This window comes from Lepidochelys kempii, chromosome 1, assembly GCF_965140285.1.
Source record: "Lepidochelys kempii isolate rLepKem1 chromosome 1, rLepKem1.hap1, whole genome shotgun sequence".
Classification (NCBI taxonomy): Eukaryota; Metazoa; Chordata; order Testudines; family Cheloniidae; genus Lepidochelys; species Lepidochelys kempii.
In genome coordinates, this window is record NC_136380.1 from 257,576,851 (window position 1) to 257,603,118 (window position 26,268).

The 26,268-nt window shown below is 46.9% G+C and overlaps 1 protein-coding gene across 3 annotated transcripts; it reads right to left on the minus strand.

Moving 5' to 3' along the window:
• Positions 1-551: 551 nt before the first annotated feature.
• TXN2 (thioredoxin 2) lies at positions 552-25,116 on the minus strand. Of its 3 annotated transcripts, none has more exons than XM_073325110.2 (4): positions 25,036-25,116; positions 23,933-24,201; positions 19,072-19,195; positions 552-8,902 (listed from the first exon to the last, which is right to left on the minus strand). In XM_073325110.2, exons 2-4 carry the CDS (start codon positions 24,199-24,201, stop codon positions 8,786-8,788), a joined length of 510 nt encoding a protein of 169 aa, XP_073181211.1. In that variant the 5' UTR covers positions 25,036-25,116; the 3' UTR covers positions 552-8,785. The 3 variants fall into 3 exon arrangements, with proteins under 3 accessions (XP_073181211.1, XP_073181217.1, XP_073181202.1); XM_073325116.2 differs by lacking the exon at positions 25,036-25,116 and adding an exon at positions 25,004-25,027; XM_073325101.2 differs by lacking the exon at positions 25,036-25,116 and having other exon boundaries at positions 23,933-24,356.
• Between the last annotated feature and the right edge of the window lie 1,152 nt (positions 25,117-26,268).

Consider the following 26,268-nt stretch of genomic DNA (forward strand, 5'->3'; position numbering starts at 1 on the left):
ACTGGCAACAAAGAGAGAAACAGCAAAAAGAATTAGAAAAACTATCTCGTACTTCAAATAAGTATTTTTAAAAAGTTGACAATCAAGGAGAAAGCTCTAAGCAATGAATTGAAAGTGATAATTCATCAACTGATGAAGACCAATTGAACCAAAGATTATCTTTGTCAGCTGATAAAGATGAACAACAATCCGACCAAAGATTATCTTTGCTAACTGATAAAGACGAACAATCACAATCCATCCAAAGATTTACTTCTTCAGCTGAAAAGTCCAGAAACGAAGAACTGTTATCCAAATCTAAAACTGAAGAACAATTATTGGAAGGTGGAGAGACTGACATAGGATCAGATCCAAGTACATCGCCGACAATAATTACTGATGCAATGCTAATGATTATTGTGAAAAAAGGTCCTTCAAAACTAGATCCTACATTTGAATATCCATTTAATGAGTCGACTCGTCGATTTATGCCATCCAGTATGAAGAAAAAAAATGAATTAATAGATCGTGGTTAGTGTATTCACAGACCAAAGATATAGTTTTTTATTTTTGCTGCACCAGAAGACATTAACGTTTTTCATTACAGTGTATAGTTGAACTCAAATGGTTTGTAATTGTGATTTTGTTAAAATTAAATGAGTACACAAGTAGGAAATTGTTTTATTTCACTAACTACAAATTATCTGTTTTGTTTTGTTTTTAAATTTTAAACAGTCAAAACAAAACAAAACAAAAAAAACATTGCAAAGTGCAAACGTGTAAAAGCCAAAAAAAAAAAGGGGGGGGGGGGCAGGGGCGGCCAAATTTTTTTTTTGCTTGGGGCGGCAAAAAACCTAGAGCCGGCCCTGGTCAGTAGAGGAGAGATACAGGGAAGAGAGAGTGATTAAAGGGATCTGCTCATGGCACATTTTGTGCCGCTTCCCAGGGGGAACCCTGGGCACCTCGCTACCGCCTGCTCTTCGTGTGAAGAACCAGTGTCTGTGCCAGCCTTGATTCTGTTCCCCAACATCACCAGCCTCTGGCAACACAAGCATTCCCCTCTAGGCCTCTGCAGGCCCTGCTCTTTCTTTACAGATTAGCAATAGGCTCACTCTAACCCCATCTTGATTATCACTACAAAAGTTTTTTTCTCCTGCTGATAATAGCTCATTTTAATTAATTAGCCTCTTACAGTTTGTATGGCAACTTCCACCTTCTCTGTATCTATATATGTATCTTCTTACTATATGTTCCATTCTGTGCATCCGACGAAGTGGGCTGTAGCCCACAAAAGCTTATGCTCTAATAAATTTGTTAGTCTCTAAGGTGCCACAAGTACTCCTTTTCTTTCTTCTAACCCCTGAGTCCTCCAAGCATCTCCAGTCCCTGGGCCACTGGACACTCACGGAATCCACAGATCTGCTACTTCCAAAGGAAGAATAGTACGCTCCAGTTTACCAGTTCCACCACAGAGCACCGCTTAACACACAGCATTGAGATTTGTTTATAGCAAAACCAAGCCTATGTTTATTTAACAAAGAACAGAGTCTCAAATAACAGCGAGCAGAAATACTGGAAACAAAGAATTACATATAAAAGAATAACATGTACACTAGAGCCTAAACTTAACTAATAAGGCATTCCCCTCTCTGCGAAAGGTTAACTCACCCAAAGTTCCTTTCCCTGCTTCAAACAGCCAGACCGGCTGTGATCCACCTTTTATAAAACAAGCCAGCTGGCAGCTTGTCCCCCTGGGGAAGCACACCAGGGTGGCCCTTTGCAACCCCAGATATGTCAAAACAATTCTGTTCTCTTTTATCCATAAACTGACATGCTCCTGCTGTTTGTTTCTTCCTGTAGATTTTGCAATTGCTTGTTAATTACTTAATTTTGAGTAGGTGGTGGCTCTGTATGCACATAGGTATCCATTGTGAAGTAGACCAGTGGCTCTCAATCTTTCCAGATTACTGTACCCATTTAAGGAGTCTGATTTGTCTTGTGTACCTCCCAAGTTTCACCTCACTTAAAAACTACTTGCTTACAAAACCAGACGTAAAAATACCAGTGTCAGAGCATACTATTACTGAAAAATTGCTTACGCTCTCATTTTTACAATACAATTATAAAACAAATCAATTAGAATTGTACTTACATTTCAGCGTATAGCACATAGAGCAGTATAAACAAGTCGTATGAAATTTTAGTTAGTACTGACTTTGTTAGTGCTTTTTATGTAGCCTGTTATAAAACTAGGCATATAGCTAGAAGAGTTGATATGCCCCCTGGAAGACCTCTGCGTACCCCCAGGGGTATACATACCACTGGTAGGGAACCACTGAAGTAGACAATGCTCAGTTTGAATATAACTAGGCAGATAGATAAACGTCTCCTGCCTGTCTGAAAGGAAGACATTTGTCACCTCTTGGTGACCTGATTTAACTCACTGACCTTAAGAACATAATTTCTAGTATAGATGCATAACTCCTCACATACAACCCGTACATACATTTTGCAGGGATTATGATGCCCAGTGTGTTACTGGCTCTGAGCAGAGACCTCATAGGCCGCCCTTTAGTGAATTAGTATGTATATAACTGACCAAGGGGTTCCCTGTAAAACTCTGCACCCCATGTCCTCTGCCAGTTGGCATCAAGAGATTTCCAGGTCACACACATACAGGCAGCTACCCACGTAATTCCCTGCCGCTGAGTGGGTTTGGGGTATTTCTTAATGAAGTTCTGAGGGTCCCCCTCAAAAGGGCTACATCTTTCTGGCCAAGGACTTCACCAGTATTAGTCTACAACCACCCCAGCTGGAGAAGAAACACCTTCCCCCAGCATGCTCTCTGTGCAGCACTCCCACCTCCTGCCAAGGAGAGGTGGACTGGGAATAACACCTGAACTGGCCTGCATAGCAGTGCTAATCCTTAACCCCAAGGCTATCAGGCCTTCCCAGTGCAGCAGGCCAAGCCTCTGCTGGCCTTGGCAGGAAGAGACCAGACCCGGAAAATGACTCTAGATCTCCTTAATGGCAGCGAAGAGCATGAACACTAGACCACAGCTAGGCCTGAGACTTGTGGCTGAAGCCCTGCTAAGAAGAAAGAAGAACAGGAGATTTTATTTGGTTGTTTCCTGCCACTGGCCAGACTGTAAAAATCATAATGCAGAACAATAACCCCTCACATCTCAGCAGCTACCTGAGGAATTTCCAGCAATCAGTGAGTTGAAGGACAACAAGAACGTTGCATGTTTTTTTCTGGGTGTTTTTTTATCTGCACGATTTACATTGTGGATAATCCCCTCTGTCTCCTGCAGAGCTGAGCTCTTGCTGTCAGAGAGGAAGATGTGCTAACCCAGGCCAGCCTCTGGTGCTATGTGTTCTCATTTTTCACATATGTTGCTCTGAGCAGCGGGAGGTTGCTTTTCTGTAGGAACCCTGAGTCACTCTTAGCCTCCTGCAGAGAATATTTCACCCATGTTTATCATTGCCTTGCTGAAAGCACTCGCCCTATACCCAAGTTACAATGTTGCTGCAGGACAGATTGTCTAGCCAGGAAATTATTTGATTTGTAATAGCCCCATTCAGCATGAAGGGACTCAAAGCACTGTACAAATATATTCTAGCAGCCACTGATCACACTTATAAGAGTTAAAAGTTGCAAAGTAGTTTGCATTATATTTCCCCCCCCCATCTTATTTTCAGAGGATCATAACTTTCCAAAACATTCATTTTGTCAGCTGAAACTTGCTATGCTTGGTTTCTCTTCACAGGTGAATATTCCTGGAAAGTTTGGGCCAAACCTATTCAGTCATTCCTGAATTATGGCAGAGTGAAAAAAAAAGCCATTTTTGCACCACCCTATAAAGAAAATATGTTGGCCTGTTGCAACTGTTCCTTTTCCAGCATCACTCAACACTGGCTAAACTTTGAAAGATTAAACTTGGCGTAAGCAGCGTCCCTAATGATCAGAAAGGGCTCTGGCAATTTGCTCAAAAATTCAGATAAAAGAAACAACACAGTTATATAAACATTAGAAAACACGCTCCAGCATGTGCGCTGCGTAACACTCCATGAAGGGTGACTCTGCTCTGTTAGCCAGGCCTGTGGAGCCATTATCTGTGCAGGGCCATGTGCTCCGAACCAGCGGTTAAAGCTGATCAAAGCAAGAGTGGGAGCTCACCAACTCTCTTGTCACCACAGGTCTGGGTGTTAAGTGGCGAAGCAGCAGCGTCCCGCCCTGCAGTAGGGGAAAGGGAACAAATGTAGCCAAAAGAAGTTCCTCCCCTCCCCCCTCCAGGCCCCATCAGCCTGCCTAAGCCCCTTGTGCAGAACTGGTTTGGGCACATCGGTAGTTCTCCGATCTATGTCCAGCAGGATAGAGAATCTGTGTTGATGTAACACAAACAAGCCTAGGAAGTCTGGGGGCATCTTCCCTGGAAAGTGCTGGTGCATTTTAGACAATGTTAAGTTGATTTTTAAAAAAGGTTTTATGTAAAACCCTTGTTTTGTGTATTCCTTATCTGTCCTTCTCCCTGGGGGGAAGACAGAGCTAGTGTAGGGGAGGGGAGTAGGGTTCTCCCACAGAAGAGGAGCTGGCAGGAGATGGATCTTCCCACAGAAAGGAGGCATGTAGGACAGGGTCACCTTTTCTTTCCCCATCAACTGCAGCTGCTCTACCCACTGGCAGAAACGGCTGTGTGCTTCCTCATGGTCACCGATGGTTAAAAGATAGCTCCAGGGACACTCCTCCATAAAAGCAGAGGGCCATGAGCTGCCAGAGGGTTGTGAGCAGACGCCTAGTGCATTTTAATTTAGTTTTATGACAAATATCTTAATCATCAGGGTCTTGGAAGCTTTGGGGTTTGAATCAGCACTTAGAAATTGACATGTTCCTCTGACGCTGTAGGAACAGCACCAGCATCCCCTGTACCAAGTTCCCAAACTCCCTCCTACTGAAGATAGGAAGCAGCTGCCCAGTGGGCTGCTAGTGCTATTCCTTTACTCCAGCATCTCCATGGAAGGACGGCAGGCCTGGCTCACTCCCCGGCATCCTTAAGGAGCATTTCTCCCTAAGAATGAGGTGAGATGGAGGGATGGATGCGGCCTCTCCCCGGCACTCTTGCTCTCTGGGGTGACTGGAGAGAAGCACATTCTCAGGCTTGTCTCCTGAAGGCCTCATGTTTCCACCATTTGTTTCCTCTAGCTGTAGGGGAGGGCTGGGGGCTTTCCTCTTTGGTGTCCTGCCTTTCCCTCCTCCTATCCCATTGGGTCCCCCTGGCTCCCATGCCCCTTGGGGAGGATGATCCCAACTGCTGCAGCTGCATTGAATGACAAGACAGAGGCAACTGCTCCCTACTCTGATTCATCTCCTCTACGCTCACAAGGGAGCAGCAGAGGTGGGGGGATGAGCCACACTCCCAGGCACAGCAGCTCCTTGTGGCAGGACACCATAACTGCAGGTGAGCTTTCAGGCAGCTCCAGGCCACAGGCTAGAACTGTAATTTCCATGACAGGAGAGTAAAAGCCTGAGGTCCTGGCCAGATCAGGACTAATAGCAGCTGTTTTCCAAGCTGTAAAAAGGGGATATTTATTTACCTACATCACAGGACAGATTGCACAGAGTTCTGCAAATGGTGTTGGTCTCTTCTGTTCAGCCTTTGCTTTGTAACCACAAAGTACTAAGTGTTATTACTATATGGCAGGAATGCTGAAAGGATAAACATCTCCCTGTCCTGCAGCCTCCCAGAGAGCCCAGACGGGGGGTGGGGGGTGGTGGTGGAAGATGACCAGGGGACAGTTTAAAGAACGGAAGCGAAAGGAAGGACAGAAACATTTGATGTGAAGAGACACTCATGTAGGGTTCATTTAAAGTCCATGACTCCTGCATTTTAAATATAGCTGTATAGTTATAGCACATACACACGACTGTGGTGCGGCCACTGGTAAGACAGAGCACAGCAAAGGTTTAACAGAACAGAGCAACACCATGCATGTTTCAAAACAGGAAGTGAAGAACACAGCATCCCTGGTGCAACAGAAACAAAGGGAAGCATTTTAGCCACTAATATGGAGAAATCTGTTAGTGCTGTGGAACAGCCTTTTGCATTAGCCCCTTTGCAACAGACCATCATGTTCAGTGTGTGTGAAAACTGCCATATAACACCCTGACTCAGACCATGTGCAAACCTTCCTGATGACACCAACATGGGGAGATTGTTATTAGCAGACATCATTAGCACGTAACAGCTTCACTCCGCAGAGACAATAAAAAAGGGATTAAAATTAAAGTCCTGGACCCAGATTTTCAAAGGTACTTAGGCTCCTAACTGGCATCAACATCAATGGAAGTGAAATATCTTTGAGGATCAGGGCCTGCTGCCTAAAACATCCTTGCACTTCTCTGCCCTTTTCATTATTTCTCTACTGGGTCAAAGGTGTGCCCAGGCATTTTGGGACTTCAAGGGAGAATCAGATGCACAGAAAACGCTACCCTCTTCCCGCCACTGAAAGTGGTGCTTCGTAGGGGTGGCTAAAGAGGGAAATCTCTGAGCATATCAAATACTTGGGTACTCAGTATTCATGTTACAGAAGCAATTGTACATATACCCCCATCGTAAAGTTTGCCAGTAACTCTGTGCTTTGACACTGGAATACCACAGAAATCCCAAGCTAGACTTTTCCCTTGGAAGGAAATGGTAAAATAGCTAATTTATATTGTCTCCTGTACACACAATGCAAAGTCAAAGTCTGTTTTTTCCTGTTTTAGGGTGATGGTAAGGCATGAAAGTTAACTATTATAAGAACATATGATGGTGCTCCCCTGTTTTTCCTGCATATGCTGGAAAATGGACAGTCTTTACTAGAAGTGAGAATACTGTAGTGAACTGGTATTGCCAGGGGAATTTAAAGAGGCATGGCACTACTGCCAGGATTAAAACCCTTCCATTTCAAAAAGTTGGCAGGGGCTCTTTAATGATCATACGTGGCCAAGAGCTGTTTTAAATCTCATTCAAAAGATGTCAGCTCCAGCAGCAGAGCTACAGAGCGACACAGCAAAGCATTAGTTCAGCATTGGCCCAAAGTGAAGAGTGCCCCCTACTGGACCACTGGTATCACTTCCTGCAGTGGAGCACCCAGTCTTACCCCGCTTTGAGATAAGAACAAAACTGCCAGCCATATCGTGGCTACAGCCCAGCACCTATGGACTTTCATCACCACTCCTTAAAATGTACTGCTCGTTATAAAGTGTGATGGCACTGCTGGAGGAAAATGCCTTAGCTGGTTGTAATAATGTAAGTGCTGGGAGAAGACTGAGTTCAGAGCCAAGGCGGGGTAAGGGAGACTGAAGACAAACAGAAACAAAAAGCCTATAAAGGCAGTAAATATTGACAGTATTCTGAGGCGTGTGGCATAAATGCACTGAAATTAAGCCTCTTTGATATCCAGGAAAAGCCAGGCAGTGGCCCTAGGTTTCATCCTGAGAACACTAATTTGCAGTTGCTGGATGGGAGTAGCTGAGGGAGAGGTTAGGGAAGGTGGCAGCAGCTGCTGCTACGCAGGTAGGATGGAGGCAGGTGCAAGGAACAAGCAGAAAGGGCAGGCAGGGTGGGGAGAGGCAGCTGAGAGGGACTGCACTCAACTAGAGTTATGAATGTATAAACTCACGACCATCGTTTCAAGGCCAGCCTAGTTAAAGTCCAAAGGCAGAGACCCCTCCTCATCACTTCCCTCCACACCACCATTTTCCTCAGCAGCTAGTCCCTGCAGCCTCTTGTGAGGGTTCTGCACCAGAGTTCAGTGATAAGAACAGCTTCAATTATGCAAACAGACAGGAAGTAGAGGAGGGGTGAGAACACGCTGTGGTTCATTACTGGCAGGAGCCAACATTCCTCCTCGATCAGGAGATGCATCAGCTTTCTGGGTCTCAGAATCCAGCAGCACCTGAAACAAGTCCCACCAGTCCATAGACCCAGAGGAGCTGTGCTGGGAGCTGCACAGAAATAATGGTATTAAAACAAGCAAGTGCATTAAGTTTTAATACTGATGAGTCACTCCCAACATTCTTAAATCCCACCTGCACGCCCACCCCACTGTTTCCATCTGGGGAGCCCCCTTATCTATGCTCAGCTATCACAGCAGCATCATCCCTTACTACTCCTCCCTCCTTCGTGGGCAGGTGAGAGTTGCCCCATGATTTCAGAGAGGGGTTTTTTCTACAGAACTACACAGAAGTGATTAATAAAGTTCTCTTTATTACAGACCTACAAAAGCCCCCCCCCCACACACAAATGTTTCTCTTCATAAATCAGCAGCAGGGGAGAGTGTGGCATAGGCTCAAGGAGCCACAGAGGATTCATACTTGTCCCAGCAACATGAGGACAAGGATGCAGGTATCATGGATGAAGCAGAGCAATCCCCGATTTTAACAAACCCACCCAGAGCAAATATGTGTCCACATCCTGCAGAGAGTAACCACCCAGTGCTCTGGGTCTGGATAGTAGAGAAACTGATAAACACACCTCTAATTCAGCAGCTGTCTCGCTTTCCCCACTGCCAGTTCTTTGCCGACAGACGGAAGCCCAATTCCAGCTTCTCCCCACCCATTTTGAGGATGAGCGGCCTTACTTCTCACCATCCCTCAGAATTGCTCAGGACTACTGCTGTTCCAGAGGAGAAGGTGGGCCACACCTACACACAAAAAAGGGCACAGATTCTACAAGGCAGTTCAGTTTTGCTTCACGCCTCCCCTGGCAAGAGAACGTGCAACATGACCAAATCCAGAGTCCTGGGTGCAGGTTTCTCTTGTTCAGGCTCCAATGAGTTTCTTAAGGAAGGCCTCCAGCTGATCCTCATCCTTTATCCCCACAAACTTATCCACTACGTCTCCGTTCTTCATAGCCAGTACAGTTGGCACAGCTGAGACCTGGAAGGCAGAGAGGGCACAAACAGACACACAATAAGCTATGCTGGGAAGAGCCCAGCTGCACAATGGCTTTGAAGGATGACCTGCAAAGCACACACACACACACACACACAAAAGGCTTGGGCCTTTCTGTATAATTCATAAAGGACTGAAAAGTTTTCGGGGTTTTATTTTTCCTGCTTGCTTTTGACATTAGAAATTCAGGGCCTCTCTAGTCTAGAACAGTGGTTTTCAATCTGGGGTCTGGAGCCACCTGGGGGGGCTGCGAACAAGTTTCAGGGGTCCACCAAGCAGAACCAATGTTAGACTTGCTGGGGTCCAGGGCAGAAAGCCTAAGCCCTGATGTGCAGCTTAGCTTTGTGGGGCACCCCATGGTCTGGGGCCCTGGGCAACAGCCCTGATGGCTACTCCCTAATGCCAGCCCTAGCTTTTATATGTAGAAAGCAGGTGTTGTGGCACAGGTGGGCTATGGAGTTTTTATAGCATGTTGCAGGGGCCTCAGAAAGAAAAAGGGTGAGAACCCCTGGTCTAGACAATCATAGGGCAGCTGGAGAACATGCTCAGCGATTTAATTAAGGTGCAAGAGCTAACAACGAACATTGTCCAAGACATCCTCCAGCAAAACCATGGAAGGCATCGATGCTGCTCATGTTTTTGAGCCTTATGTATGCACTGATTTAACTAAAATCAATCCATGCAGCTTTTGTAGTTTAGACAAGACTCAAGATTAAAAATGCAGACAAAATACCTATTTCCCCCCCAATAAAAATAGTAACCTCTCCTCCCACCACCCCTTTTATCTCATCACAAGGCAGTGCAGGAGGGAGCAAACCCAATGGTTTAGAAATCTTTTAAAGTGCCCTATAAAGTATATTTTACACTGGGTAGTTGTTCCCTACAATTCAACGTGGACCAGAGTGGAACTGCACCTTTCCGCAGGTAGGAGAGGATTCCTTGTCCTCCCCCTCCACCCTTGGAGAAGTACTCTTGTGTTAGCTCTAGACTGTGTCCCTCTCCCCCCCCACAATCCATCTCTTTCCTTCTCCCTGCTCTCACAGCTCATGGCTTCACTGATAGCGTGGTCAGAGACCACCACTTGCTCAGCCTTGCTGATTAGGTAGGGGAAGAAAAGCGCTCAAACTGAGCTGGCAGCCACGTAGTGGCTTTGGGTGTTACTCCCTCAGATGATCCCCCACAAGCTTTGTTCAAAACTAAGGAAGTAACTGTGCAAAGGATGGCACTCAGAATCAAAGCAAAATCCACAGGGACTCAGTCAGGGGGATGAGAAACCTTGCGGCCCTCTTTTAGGGAAGGCGTAACTAGGCTCAGACCAGCATGGAATGGCAAGGGAAAGAATTTGGTAGCATTTCAGAACAGCCAGCCACATACCTCCTGCTACTTCATGGCCCTTAGCTGTAGAGCACTTATCTCCTGGAATGTGTCCCATCCTTATCTTGTAGGCTATCCATCCTGGGAATGCATCCACTCAGCAAGTACATTCCCAGCTGCACTGTCTCTTGCTGCCATCAGGGATCTGCCACCCACACAAATCCTCCCCACAGGAAATCCCTCTGAGATCTGGCTCTTCTCTCACCAGCAGTTTGACATAAAAGAGGTTTTGTTCACCCTGTCCCTCCCCCACACCCATCCAGAACAGTTCCCTGTGTATATCCTCCAGGGCTTTGTACAGACCAGTTTTAGATAATTCAGGCACTGAGGCTCCTACCGCCACTTGCCCAATGCCTGCTTAATCTGTGTTCTTTAGCACCCCCTAGTGACTAGTTGTAGAAGTGCACTGTAGCCCTGGAAAGCTGCTCACCGTACACATGGTGTGGCTGATGTGCCGGTGTATGAATTTTTTTCTTTTTCAGGAAGAAAGGATATAACAGGGGAGCACTGAGCTTGCCTTCATTATGCCCTCCCGGGGCAACGTAGTTGTTACTTTTCAGGGATCCTTCCTCATGCCCCTAATGTAGATTAAACAGCAAGTGGAGTTACACGTGAGGCTATTTTATAGACGAGTTTGGTTAACTAACCAGCCGCTTTAAAGGTCACATGATCAAAGCAAGCGCTAGTCCAAGCGAGGAACAGCGGCAGCCTCCAGAGCTGAAGAGGAGCAGTTAACTTAATGCTGAGTTACAAGCCTTTGTGCGTGGGCCAGCATGAACCTCACGTGCACCTGTGGCTGAGCCCTCCCTCTCCTCCCATGCACCCTGAACCACACTCAAAATATCAGCCTATGTACAGAACTGGCAACGCGCACGGAGCTAAGCGTTTCTCGTCCCTGACCCTTCCTTGGGGTGGCAGCAGGAGCACTGGTCTCCACACTAGATATGCTAGTGCTGGGCTGTGCCTCTAAGGGTATGTCTACATGGCAGCCGGGAGGTGGAGCGAATACGTACCCAGGGGCTCAGATGGGATTGTACCTGGGTGGCTAGCCAGAGCCGCCACGGTCACGCGGCTATTCTTAGTATGCTAGCTTGAGCAGAGCTAGCGCATTTTCATCTCCTCGAGCTGAGCATCTCCGCCCAGCTGCTGTGTGCGTGGTCTCTAAGGGACACGGCCCAGAACTCACAGCCTTTTTTTGGGGGGTGAGGAAGGGGGAGAGGAAGCAGCGCAGAGGGAGGGGACAGCTAGAGTGGCTTTCAGCTACTCTGTGCTTCCAGATGCTGAACTGCTCCAGGGGGGCCGAGCGGCTCCCAGCATAGCTTAAAAAGTCTCATGGGACCATCTAACTTACAACAGCATCCCAGGATGTCTTATGGGCAGCCCCTATACCAGGGCTGGTCCGCAAGTCCTCGGGTTCTGTACTGCCTGCACCAGGGAAAATCTCCCCCAAACAGAACCAGGGCTGTTAGGCCTCCTTTACACCGCTCCAGCACTTTTACGCAGCATAGAGAGACCAGAGAAGAAGTGAGGATTTCACCAGTAAGTTTAGGAACAATGTAGGGAACTCTGGACAGGAACAAGCTACTACTGCAGCAATGTCTCCAGCCAAAGGAGTCCCCCTGCTAGCTTTCCAAAACTACCACACCAGCCAGTCTATGCATTGACCAGCAGCAGTGTGGGAGAAGGGGCTGAGCTTTCCCAGCTAGGATTAAAATGCATCCTGGCAACAAGCCAGTGCAACTGAAAGTGAGAGAGAATCCCACACAGAGCAGATCAAAGCCAAAGTACTCCCCTCTCTTTGCCCTTGTGGTTAAGAAGGGAAGCGACAGTGGGGTGGAAAAGCTGTGTTCTGAGACCTCCTGAAAAGTGGGTGTTGGATGAGAAGGGACTGAGAATCTCAGGAGAACAGATTATTGTCTTGGGCAGAACTGGATCTGCAAGGTTTCTAGCGGTAGGAAATGCCTCTGCCTCTGGGACGTGTGCTCTGCTGGGACAGCCTGGAGCCAAGGGCAGGCAGGGACCCATGTGAAGGAATGCTCAGGCATTCCAAAGCTCTCTGAGGGGGTCTCTCTCCATCCGCAGCCCCCAAAGAATCCACTGCAGAGAGGACGTTGTGCAATCTCAGGCTGGGCAGCCGGCCAGGGTCTGCATGTGAAGGGGAGGGAGAAACGTGGGAGGAAGCTGGTTTTCTGGCAGCTAGCAGGGGAATTGTGGGGGTGAGAAAAGGGCCTTGAAAATCCCAGGACACAAGCAGAGAACAATTTGAGAGTCCTGGATCCCAGGTGGAAGAGCCCTCAGTTCGTGTTCCTAGAAGAGGATGCTGCTAGCAGGGTACTTCAGATTTCCTGCCCCAGTGTAGGTCGATTTCCGACCCCCTACCCTGAACACCATAGCGTCCTCTTCTTTTGTGCAGACTTAGAACAGCATGGAGCCACTCTGGCCAACCCCTCCAGCTGGTTTTCCAGTTGTCTGGGACTGCTCTGGTATAATTGGAGCAGAAGTGCTACCAGTTACCTATAGCAAGGCTTGGAACAATAATGATTAAGCTATTTGATCCCTAATCTCTTATCTGTGGACAGCACAATCCTTACCCAGTGCCTGGTGTACATCTCTTGGCTTCAAATACTTCACTGTTTAAAAAAATCGCAACCTCTCCCAGTGTGTCCTCATTAGCACCCTCAAACACATCCTCCATGCTTAATGACAACATTCCTCAACTTTGGTCTGGGCATGTATGTCCGGGCACTGTCACAGAGCAAAGCCCCCACCACCGACCTTAACAGAGGATGCAAGCTGTGCCGACCCTCCACGCCTGCTGGAGAGTTCTGTCACTTTAAAGGGAGAGGGAGGGAAGAGACTGGCTCCACTTTGCCCCAAAGGCTTACCCACTGCAACCTGGGAGTAACAGCATGTGACACCCCACCCCCCACTCTTGGAGAGATGACATTCCCCAGAGGCTGGTTGACAGCTGGCTGGCAGGTTTTTTTTTGAGCTCCTTGTCCTAGCTTCAGCCCTGGCTCAAAGATGTGAGGTTTTAATCCCTAAAGGGAAGGAGCACAGCTCTCCTCTCCAATGGGAGAGTGAATATTAACCCTTTTTTGCTGCAGGGTCTTATTGTAGACTACAGCAGCAGTGTTCTTTGTCCACTAGGTACTAGGAAGGGGAGACACCAGGTCCCTAGGGCCGAACTGGGGGATTTTTCAGTTTCTCAAATGAGCTTTTTTTTTTTTTTTTTTTTTTTTTAATAAAAAGGCCGAATCCTTCTCTGTGTTCAGTTATTTCCTCCCAAAGCACCCGGTGGCAGTGCGGAGGACAGAGAGTTCACATGCATAGCAGTGGAAAGATGGGTTAACCTAAGTGCTGAGGACCCAACCTGCCAGAAAATGGATGAGTTTATTCCTCCCGCCACATACATTCCCTTTCCCTCCCCAAAAAAACAAAGCCGTATGATATAGCTTGAGGATGAGACATTAACACCTATGGAATCCTTTTATGGCTTGGGAGGGAGAGCCAGTGAATGAGAGGGGCTGGGAAGGGATTCAGCCCACTCTGCATCTTTAGGGCAAATGGTGTTGATCACATGACACAGGTGTTTAAGAGCACACTGGGCTAAATGTTAGGCCCATCGTTCCATGGCTGCCTTGCATTTGGAGTGACCTGCAAGCTCTCCGCGTCGCTGCCTGTCCTTGTGTTATACATCTGTACAGTGCTTTGCACCATGGGGCTTGGAGTCTTTAGGCACTATCCCAATACAAACACCAGCAATATTCAAGAAGAGCCTGAGAGCTACAAATAGAGATGACTGAAGGCTTGGGGTGTGTATCTACTGACACACATAAAACAGGAGTCCCTAAGCAATCACATACCTCCTACCCCAACATGCAGCTGCACTGACAAGTAGGGCTGTCAAGCGATTAAAAAAATTAATTGCGATTAATCACACTGTTAAACAATGGGTTTCAGAGTAACAGCCGTGTTAGTCTGTATTCGCAAAAAGAAAAGGAGTACTTGTGGCACCTTAGAGACTAACCAATTTATTTGAGCATAAGCTTTCGTGAGCTACAGCTCACTTCATCAGATGCATATCGTGGAAACTGCAGCAGACTTTACATATACACAGAGAATATGAAACAATACCTCCTCCCACCCCACTGTCCTGCTGGTAATAGCTTATCTAAAGTGATCATCAGGTGGGCCATTTCCAGCACAAATCCAGGTTTTCTCACCCTCCACCTCCCACACAAATTCACTCTCCTGCTGGTGATAGCCCATCCAAAGTGACAACTCTTTACACAATGTGCATGACAATCAAGTTGGGCTATTTCCTGCACAAATCCAGGTTTTCTCACATCCCCCCCACCCCCATACACACACAAACTCACTCTCCTGCTGGTAATAGCTCATCCAAACTGACCACTCTTCAAGTTTAAATCCAAGTTAAACCAGAACATCGGGGGGGGGGGGTAGGAAAAAACAAGAGGAAACAGGCTACCTTGCATAATGACTTAGCCACTCCCAGTCTCTATTTAAGCCTAAATTAATAGTATCCAATTTGCAAATGAATTCCAATTCAGCAGTTTCTCGCTGGAGTCTGGATTTGAAGTTTTTTTGTTTTAAGATAGCGACCTTCATGTCTGTGATTGCGTGACCAGAGAGACTGAAGTGTTCTCCGACTGGTTTATGAATGTTATAATTCTTGACATCTGATTTGTGTCCATTTATTCTTTTACGTAGAGACTGTCCAGTTTGACCAATGTACATGGCAGAGGGGCATTGCTGGCACATATCACATTGGTGGATGTGCAGGTGAACGAGCCTCTGATAGTGTGGCTGATGTTATTAGGCCCTGTGATGGTGTCCCCTGAATAGATATGTGGGCACAATTGGCAACGGGCTTTGTTGCAAGGATAAGTTCCTGGGTTAGTGGTTCTGTTGTGTGGTATGTGGTTGTTGGTGAGTATTTGCTTCAGGTTGCGGGGCTGTCTGTAGGCAAGGACTGGCCTGTCTCCCAAGATTTGTGAGAGTGTTGGGTCATCCTTTAGGATAGGTTGTAGATCCTTAATAATGCATTGGAGGGGTTTTAGTTGGGGGCTGAAGGTGACGGCTAGTGGCGTTCTGTTATTTTCTTTGTTAGGTCTGTCCTGTAGTAGGTAACTTCTGGGAACTCTTCTGGCTCTATCAATCTGTTTCTTTACTTCTGCAGGTGGGTATTGTAGTTGTAAGAAAGCTTGACAGAGATCTTGTAGGTGTTTGTCTCTGTCTGAGGGGTTGGAGCAAATGCGGTTGTATCGCAGAGCTTGGCTGTAGACGATGGATCGTGTGGTGTGGTCAGGGTGAAAGCTGGAGGCATGCAGGTAGGAATAGCGGTCAGTAGGTTTCCGGTATAGGGTGGTGTTTATGTGACCATTGTTTATTAGCACTGTAGTGTCCAGGAAGTGGATCTCTTGTGTGGACTGGACCAGGCTGAGGTTGGTGGTGGGATGGAAATTGTTGAAATCATGGTGGAATTCCTCAAGGGCTTCTTTTCCATGGGTCCAGATGATGAAGATGTCATCAATATAGCGCAAGTAGAGTAGGGGCTTTAGGGGACGAGAGCTGAGGAAGCGTTGTTCTAAATCAGCCATAAAAATGTTGGCATACTGTGGGGCCATGCGGGTACCCATAGCAGTGCCGCTGATCTGAAGGTATCACAGTATGCCAACATTTCTTACAACTTTTCATGCCTTTACAACATTTCATGCCAAGCTTTCTTACAACTACAATACCCACCTGTAGAAGTAAAGAAACAGATTGATAGAGCCAGAAGAGTTCCCAGAAGTTACCTACTACAGGACAGACCTAACAAAGAAAATAACAGAACGCCACTAGCCGTCACCTTCAGCCCCCAACTAAAACCCCTCCAATGCATTATTAAGGATCTACAACCTATCCTAAAGGATGACCCAACACTCTCACAAATCTTGGGAGACAGGCCAGTCCTTGCCTACAGACAGCCCCGCAACCTGAAGCAAATACTCACCAACAACCACATACCACACAACAGAACCACTAACCCAGGAACTTATCCTTGCAACAAAGCCCGTTGCCAATTGTGCCCACATATCTATTCAGGGGACACCATCACAGGGCCTAATAACATCAGCCACACTATCAGAGGCTCGTTCACCTGCACATCCACCAATGTGATATATGCCATCATGTGCCAGCAATGCCCCTCTGCCATGTACATTGGTCAAACTGGACAGTCTCTACGTAAAAGAATAAATGGACACAAATCAGATGTCAAGAATTATAACATTCATAAACCAGTCGGAGAACACTTCAATCTCTCTGGTCACGCAATCATAGACATGAAGGTCGCTATCTTAAAACAAAAAAACTTCAAATCCAGACTCCAGCGAGAAACTGCTGAATTGGAATTCATTTGCAAATTGGATACTATTAATTTAGGCTTAAATAGAGACTGGGAGTGGCTAAGTCATTATGCAAGGTAGCCTGTTTCCTCTTGTTTTTTCCTACCCCCCCCCCCCCCGATGTTCTGGTTTAACTTGGATTTAAACTTGAAGAGTGGTCAGTTTGGATGAGCTATTACCAGCAGGAGAGTGAGTTTGTGTGTGTATGGGGGTGGGGGGGATGTGAGAAAACCTGGATTTGTGCAGGAAATAGCCCAACTTGATTGTCATGCACATTGTGTAAAGAGTTGTCACTTTGGATGGGCTATCACCAGCAGGAGAGTGAATTTGTGTGGGGGGGTGGAGGGTGAGAAAACCTGGATTTGTGCTGGAAATGGCCCACCTGATGATCACTTTAGATAAGCTATTACCAGCAGGACAGTGGGGTGGGAGGAGGTATTGTTTCATATTCTCTGTGTATATATAAAGTCTGCTGCAGTTTCCACGATATGCATCTGATGAAGTGAGCTGTAGCTCACGAAAGCTTATGCTCTAATAAATTGGTTAGTCTCTAAGGTGCCACAAGTACTCCTTTTCTTTTTACCGTTAAACAATAATAGAATACCATTTATTTAAATTTTTTTGGATGATTTCTACATTTTCAAATATATTGATTTAAATTATAACAGAATACAAAGTGTACAGTGCTTACTTTGTATTTATTTGATTACAAGTATTTGCACTGAAAAATAAAATAAATAGTATTTATCAATTCTCCTTATAAAAGTACTGTAGTGCAATCTCATCATGGAAGTTGAGCTTACAAATGTAGAATTATGTACCAAACAACTGCATTAAAAAATAAAACAGTGTAAAATGTTAGAGCCTGCAAGTCCACTCAGTCCTACTTTTTGTTCAGCCAATTGCTCAGACAAACAAGTTTGTTTATATTTGCAGGAGATAATGCTGCCTGCTTCTTGTTTACAATGTCACCTGAAAGTGAGAACGGGTATCGTCATGGCATTGTTGTAGCTGGCGTCACAAGATATTTATGCGCCAGATGCGCTAAAGATTCATATGTTCCTTAATGCTTCAATCACCAATTCCAGGGGACATGTGTCCATGCTGATGACGGGTTCTGCTCGATAACAATCCAAAGCACCGTGGACCAATGCATGCTCATTTTCATTATCTGAGTCAGATGCCACCAGCAGAAGGTTGTTTTTCTTTTTTGGTGGTTCGGGTTCTGTAGTTTCCACATCGGAGTGTTGCTCTTTTAAGATTTCTGAAAGCATGCTCCACACCTCATCCCTCTCAGATTTGGAAGGCACTCCAGATTCTTAAACCCTGGGTCGAGTGCTGTAGCTATCTTTAGAAATCTTGCATTGGTACCTTCTTTGTGTTTTGTCAAATCTGCAGTGAAAGTGTTCTTAAAATGAACAACATGTGCTGGGTCACCATCCAAGACTGCTAGAACATGAAATATATGGTAGAATGCTGGTAAAACATAGCAGGGGACATACAATTCTCCCCCAAGGAGTTCAGTCACAAATTTAATTAATGCTTTTTTTTTTTTTAAATGAGCGTCATCAGCATGGATGCATACCCTCTGGAATGGTGGCTGAAGCATGAAGAGGAAAATGAATGTTTAGCATATCTGGCATGTAAATACCTTGCAATGTCGGCTACAAAAGTTCTGTCTTAACGACTGGCTGAACAAGAAGTAGAAATGAGTGGACTTGTAGGCTCTGAAGTTTTACATTGATTTTTTTTTTGTTACATAACTGTATTAAAAATCAAAACAATCTCCATTTGTAAGTTGCACTTTCAAGACAAAGATTGCACTACAGTACTTGTATGACATGAATTGAAAAATACTATTTCTTTTATCATTTTTATAGTGCAAATATTGGTAATCAAAAATAATATACACTTTGATTTCAATTACAACACAGACTACAATAAGAAAAGGAGAACTTGTGGCACCTTAGAGACTAACAAATTTATTTGAGCATAAACTTTCGTGAGCTACAGCTCACTTCATGCTCAAATAAATTTGTTAGTCTCTAAGGTGCCACAAGTACTCCTTTTCTTTTTGCGAATATAGACTAACATGGCTGCTACTCTGAAATAGACTACAATATATATGAAAATGTAGAAAAACATCCAAAATATTTAATAAATTTCAACTGGTATTCTATTGTTTAACAGTGCAATTAAAACTGTGATTAATTTTTTAAATCACGATTAATTTTTTTTTTGAGTTAATCACGTGAGTTAACTGATTAATTGACAGCCCAACTGACAAGCCTTTCCTTAACATAAGGATACCCTTATGCCCCCGCCTAGCCACCGCTGGAACAGCGTCCTCCTGCTCCTGGCCCATACCTCATATTCAATGGCCAGGTCTGTGTGATCATCAATGTCCACTTTCGCCATCAGCACCTTCCCCTGCTGCTTGGCCACCATCTTCTCTAACCTGGGGCCCAGGATCTTGCAGGGGCCACACCACCTCACAGGGAAGAAAAAGAACAGGCATTACACAAGAAACTGCTAGGCATCCATAGTTTGATTCACACCATTCATGGTATTTCACAGGCAACCTGATCACCACCTAACCCCTCCTCCCTACACTGACCTTTACACTATGGGAAATTACCACAATTTAAACACCAAGGGTGAACATTAACCAACCGCTTTTGCAATCGTTAGACTCAGAATCACCGTCAGAAAGTAACACAGGTTCTGAGACGGTCTTCGCTATGGAGCCTATGTTGGCATAGCCCCTTAGTGTAGACACAGCCTACTCTGAGGGTATGTCTACACTACAACAGCACAGGTACAGTGCTGCTGCTGTAACGTAGATGCTTCCAACATGGACAGAAGGGTGTTTTCTGTCAATGTAGATAATCCATCTTTCAGAAGCAGCAGCTACGTCGATGGACAAATTCTTCCATCAAACTAGCTGTGTCTACAGCTAGGTCGACTTAACTATGCTGCACAGGGGTGACAGTTTTCACAGCCCTGAGTGATGTAGCTAGGTCAACCTAAGTTTCAGGTGTAGACCAGGCCTGACAAAAGGAGTTTTTCTCTTGGTATAGGAACACCACCTCCCTGAATGACATCAGCTAAGCCAACACAAGCCCACTTCTGTTGACATAGCTGCATCTACACTGGGGATTTTGTCAGCAAAGCTATGCCACTCAGGGGTGTGGGTTTTTGATACCCCTGACCAACACAGCTATGCCAACAAAACTATTAAGCATAGACCAAGCCTGGATTGCAACACAGTTTAAAGAGAGGCTTCCATAAGAAATAATTAAATCAGGGGAAGATGAGAAGAGGCTAATATTCAGTGTTAGCCCATTACTCTTGAAACACCTCAGTCTCCAAAGTGGTTGCTGTGTTTACCTAAGGGCTCTGTTTCACAGCAAAATCACTGTCACTGAGAGGTTGTCTCTATTTAAAAAAAAGAAAAAAACCACAACAACAGACACTCCCTGTCCCAAACTCTGGTATTAGCAAGAGTTTGAACAGAAGCTATTGGTGCTAATCAAAGTGCTGAGCTCTTCCTCTCACTGCACTTGGAGTCATACTGCCCAGCTTACACTGATCTCAATCCCTCCTACCCTCACAAAGAAAAGACTAATAAGTCCCAAACCCTTACATCATGCTTTAGATTGAAACCACAGCTGATTTTGCTCCCTATGCTACCCCCAATAGCTTTTGGTCTCTTTATCTGAGGACATACAAATTGATCCTCCTTCTCACGGCCCCAGTCATCATTAGTTTCCATTTCAGTCTGTCGCTCTTGTCCATTTAGATTGAGAGTTTTCCAGACTCTATGCTCTGTGTTTGTATAGGACCAAGCAAAAAAGGGGGCCTTTATGTTGCTTGGGGACACTAGGTGCCACCAGACACAAATGAGACAGAAAATTATTACTACTATAATTTAGCAGATAACATCTTGGATCTATTTCCATTGTTAGTCAATGGCAAAATCTTTATCAATGCCAACTGCTGATGTTAGCAAAAGCCTTTGCCAATACCAACTCATTGCTACTGGTGAAAGTCTTTTCTCAGTGTAAACAGCATTCAGAAAAATGGGACAGACATTATATAATTTGATTATAGATGAGACTATGAACTTCTCAGCAACTACTTCTGGTCACCTGGGAACTAGTAGCTGCTAAAGAAAACATGAAGGTAACAAGAGGAGTATTTGGAATGATTTAAAAATTGCATGGAGATTAATTTGGAGGACACAGATCACTTGTAATACACAGCTTTCATGCAGCCATTTGTTCTAGTTGTCTGTTTGGGCCTAAATGTCAATAAAGAAAACATAACGAGCTTGTGCTGCACATTTAATGCTAGCAAGTATCCTTATGACACAGTAAGAAGAGAACCTCATGAGCCATAATGGGAGAGAGCTGAACTGTAGGGCAGTAAAATGTAGCAATAAAATAGATTCTGGTGTTTGTCGCTGTCAGACTGTGGGCTGAAAAAGGTGGAAGCCAAAATAATATTAAGTAAATAAAAAGCTTACTAAGACCGGGGTTGTTATGCGTGTTCATTCTGTTACTGTGATGAAGTGGGAATCTTCTGTAATATTCTTATGAATGATATACATGACAGTGACTTACTTGAGTAGGGATTGGCACCCCATAGGTGTAGAGCAGTAGACATGAGGTGTTGGGTCACCTAACTGCCTGGGGCAGTATGAATGGGTCCTTGAAGGACTGGCCAACACTGACCCATATCAGTGAAGGATTCAGAAAGACTATGGTAATCCCAACAACTGAACAATTGACAATGATCCACAGGAACTCCAGCAGGCGCAACATGTGAATTCAGCAGGAGGAAGACAATGGACCAAGAGAGGAGAAGATGCTAAGATACAAGCTGGTCTTTGGAGAGACATGGGATTGACAGGCGAAGAGACAAAAACATGGAGAGAGAGTGGAAACGGATTCCACAGCCGCTTTGCTGGCTGATTGCACTGGCTCGGCCAGTATGAATTATGTCTTAGCATAGAGACTTAAAGGTTAACTTAAGGACTTTCCAGTGCTGTGTTACAGTTGACTAATAAAACCTACTCTGTTTGGAAAAGGCTGCCTGGTGTCACTGCAAATATTGCTGAGGTGCACTGGTTCTGGAAGACAGGAAATGTCTCTGATAACGAGTTATCTAAGTTGGATTTGCTGAGTAGAGCTCAAGAGCCCAGGTGCTCAGTTTTGGAGGCACTGAAGCCGTGTGGCCTACCTTTAAGGAAGAATGGGCACCCTTCAGGATCTGGCACACTGAAAAGGTTCCTCTGTGTGTGTGTGTGTGGGGGGGGCAACAACAATGCAGGGTCACGTGCCCCCCCCATATTTCTACCAGCGTTTGCCAGCCCTGCTCTGTCACATGGGGTGGCTGGACCCCATCCCTGCCCAGCAGCTGCTGGGGGATCCGGTAAGCTGAGCTCTGTGGGGAGAGGAAGGAGCAACAGCTGGGAGCTGCAGGGAGGGGCCACTGCTATGGGGGGGACCTGCTTGGTGGAGTGCCATGACTCGAGCTGTTCTGGGGGCAGCCAAATATTTAAACTGTGTCCTCTCCTCTCCCCACCCCAATCAGCAGGTATAGGTCATCTCTGCATGCAAGGGACTGTTTAAAGCTGGGCATAGCACAGATGCTATGGATCCATAACAATGACATAATCTATGTTAACATCTTGGTGAAATACTATAAGCGTTATGTTTTGTATACAGGTATTGGTAGCATTCTGTATTGTTGACCAAACTTGCTAAAACCTTACAGAGAAATACTCTTGAGTTTAGTGTGTTTATGTCTGCACTACGAAACCGATGCCAGCACAGTCCCCTAGTGCAGAAGCAGCCTACATGAGAGAAGATTTTCTGGTGGTGTAGGAACACAACCTCCCTGAACGACAATAGCTATGTCAACAGAAAAACTTCCTTCAGCTGCCTTTACACTGGAGTTTTATCGGCTTAGGTGTGTCAGTCAGGGGTGTGATTTTTCCACTCCCATGAGCAATCCAGCTATGCTGATATAACTTTTAAGCATAGACAAAGTTTAATTCTTTGTGTCACGCAACAGCTTCTGAATGCTGCATTCAATCAATTCCAAAACTCCAGGGAACGTTCTAAGCATCAGTAGCCAGAACTCTATTGATTTGGGGGGCGGAGAGGGGGAAATAAATAAATCAGAAAACCAGAAGGGGCATTGCGGGGGACACCTGAAGCCCTGCCAGCTCTTTACCCAGTCATAACAACTTCTCCAATTGTCTACAGCTCAAAAGAACTGGTTGATGGTAGCCATTAATGTCTTCTAGCATAACATACTCTGTCTCATCTCTGTTCATTCTCCCAATAGAATTAAACACATTGACATCCTGAATGACTTCTCTCCCAGAAAGAAAAATAACAGTGGAGGAAACAGGACTGTGCACACAGCCTCTGGCATGGTGGGGGAGGAGAATGGGGGACCCTGGTAGGTGGGGGAGGAGAATGGGGCACACAGAACCCTTGGTGGTTGGGGAGGGAGACTGAGGGACCCTGGTATGTGAGGAGGGAGAAAGGGAGACACAGAGAGCCGCTAGTTTGGGAGGGAAGGTGGGAATAGGGGGCATGGGGTAATGAGGGTGCACACAGAATTCCTGCAATGGTGGGAGAATGGGTGAGAGAGTAATGGGGGACACACAAAACCCCTGCTGAGGGGGAGGCTGGGGAATGCTTTGGAATGAGTGGAGGGGATAATGGGGGACATGGAGAAAAGGGGCCACACAGAGTGTCTGTCATATAGGGAAATGGGAATAGAGAGCTGCTGGAATGGGGGGGTTGGGCCGAGGGAAATGAGGGGAACACAGAAACCTTTTGCTGATATGGCTTATTCTGTTCTAGGAACAGGTATGAATTATACCAATAAAAGTACTTTCGTGTGGGTAGAAGCTGTCTCTCCACTGGGAGGGTTTGCCGGTATATCTATGCCAGCAAACATGCTTAAGTGTAGTGCTGTTATGAGGCCAGGTCTCTCCCTACATGGATCACAAAGCACTTCAAAAAGATAGGAAGGCACTCTTATCCCTATTTACAGAGGCAGAAACCAAGGCAAAGAGAAGGCAAGTAATTTGCCCAAAGGCACAGTAGCAGAGGCTAAATAGTGAAGAGTGTTACTTGTAGGATGTAAGAGTGAGAGAGAGAAAGGACACTCCAGAGGGGCTCACTGCTCCACACCCAATACTCACTGTGCATGAAAATCTACCACCACCGGCTTCTGGCTGTTCACAACTCTGTCCTGGAAGTCAGACCCATCCTGGATGTTAAAGGTGGCCCTGCAGACAGGTGTGGTAGAAAATGTCCTAATGGAAGCAGGCACAGTGATCTGGGTAAGAGGGACAAGTGATCTAGGGTAGCATGGTGCTGCTGACACCTTGGAGAGGATCGACACAGGCGGCACAGAATGCTTTTTGGGGGAGATGGATAGAAACCTCCTCAGCGCGAGCCTCTGGGCCATCTGTTTAATGAAGGGGAAAAGGAATTTGGGATCAGCCCATGCCATGGCGGAAAGGAGAGCGGAAAAACAGCATTTCTGGGTATTATGCTTCTGAACAGCTCTCCAGCCCCAGCAATTCCACTGCTGCTTTCCTCCCGGTTCCTACAGCTCAGCCAATGCCGGCCCCCCCCCCCCGATCATGCCAGCCCTCCCCACAAGTGCTCCTTCTCCATGCCCTGCCGCCCCCTCTCTGCCATGCCAGCCTCCCAGTGCTCCTCCCTCTTATCCACAACCCCCTACCATCACAGCCCCTGCCCCCCCATGTCCTGCGCTCCCCCTCCCCCCCGTGCCCCCATGTCCTGCGCTCCCCCTCCCCCCCGTGCCAGCCCTGCCCCCCATGTCCTGCGCTCCCCCTCCCCCCCGTGCTAGCCCTGCCCCCCATGTCCTGCGCTCCCCCTCCCCCCCGTGCCAGCCCTGCCCCCCATGTCCTGCGCTCCCCCTCCCCCCGTGCCCCCATGTCCTGCGCTCCCCCTCCCCCCCGTGCTAGCCCTGCCCCCCATGTCCTGCGCTCCCCCTCCCCCCGTGCCCCCATGTCCTGCGCTCCCCCTCCCCCCCGTGCCAGCCCTGCCCCCCATGTCCTGCGCTCCCCCTCCCCCTGTGCCCCCATGTCCTGCGCTTCCCCGGCCCCCATGCCAGCTCTACCTCCCCGTACCAGCCCTGCCACCGTGCTCTGCTCCCCCTGCTCTGCGCTCCCCCCGCCAGCGTGCCAGCCCTGCCGTACCCCTCCCTCACTCACTCCCCCCCTCCCCTCCGGCGCAGTCACCCCGCGCGCTGGGCCCGGGGTCCCCCACTCACCTTCTCGGCGGCGGAGGTGACGCAGACGCTACCGAGGAGCAGATTGGCTGGGGCGGCCGAGGCGCTCCAGGAGCGCAGGGCGACCCTGAACAATGGATTGGCTGAGGAAAGCCAATCTGTCACAGCTTCGCGCTGATTGGCCCTTGAACAGCAACTCCGGGCCGCTGTTTTCTAGTCCTGGAACATGATTGGCTGGCGAAGATGTCCTTCAGGCCCCTGCGTGTAGTTCTAGGCTTTGGTTGGCTACCTTTAGAATACAGGGTGGGCTCCTGGGTGCTGATTGGCTGCTGAGAAGGGGTGTTCAATAGTATGACCGTTCTACCGTCCTCCACCCGCTGCGCCCATGAAGGGCCGAGCTCGGCAGTGCCTCCCCCCCGCCCATCCCGTGAGCCTAGGGCGCGCGCGGGCTGGCTCCTGCACGAAGGGGGCAGCTGGTGCCCCTTGCCCGGCGTCACAGCGCAGACCCTGCGTGCCCTGGTGTGGGCCTGCACCTTGCTGGGGTGACCAGATAGCAAGTGTGGAAAATCAGGCGGGGGGGGGGGGTAACACAGACGCCTGCATAAGACAAAGCCCCAGTTATCAGCACTGCCCCGCTAAAATCGGGACATCTGGCTACCATACACCGTGCCCCTGCGAGGCCACTGCCAACCAGCTCAGAGCCATGGGTCAGCGAATCCAGAAGGCTTTTGAGAGGCGGCTCCTGGTCACTGCGACTAAACAGCTGAAAGAGGAGTAGCGGATCCATTGCTGCTGTTGCTTAATTCACCCTGCTCCTTCTTTAAGATTTAGACCTAGAAACGTGGGCCTGGATGCATCAGTCAGGACTGGGACCCCCTTGTGCTAGATGTACAAGCATACATTATGGTCAAATTCAAGTGTTTCAAAATCATGAGTCAGGTCCTAAAAATAATGAAAGTGGCTGAACAATCACAAGTGATTTTGTTTTTCAATATATATTGGATTCTTTTTATTTCCCTTTGGGGTTCTGAGCCTTGTTTTCAAGCTTTGTTTCACAACTATGACTTTCACTGATTAAAAAGTATGTTGCAATTCTCATGCAGACTCTTGAGTTCAGGAGATGGAGATTTAAGAAAAACAAAACCTCCATAGAACACCCACACTCCCACATTAAATGATGTGGACAACCCAAAAGTGTCATTTTTCCTTATGAGTCAGTACAGACTCTAGTACCCCACCACAGTGGTGTGCAGCATCACAAGTGCAGAATGGCCA

Coding starts and splice junctions, on each gene's coding strand:
- TXN2 (XM_073325101.2), bottom strand. CDS start 24,246: ATGGCATGGGCTGATCCCAAATTCCTTTTCCCCTTCATTAAACAGATG. Junction 19,196..23,932: donor GTGGTAGATTTTCATGCACA/GTGAGTATTGGG, acceptor CTTCCCTGTGAG/GTGGTGTGGCCCCTGCAAGA. Junction 8,903..19,071: donor ACCTGGCCATTGAATATGAG/GTATGGGCCAGG, acceptor TCTGCCTTCCAG/GTCTCAGCTGTGCCAACTGT.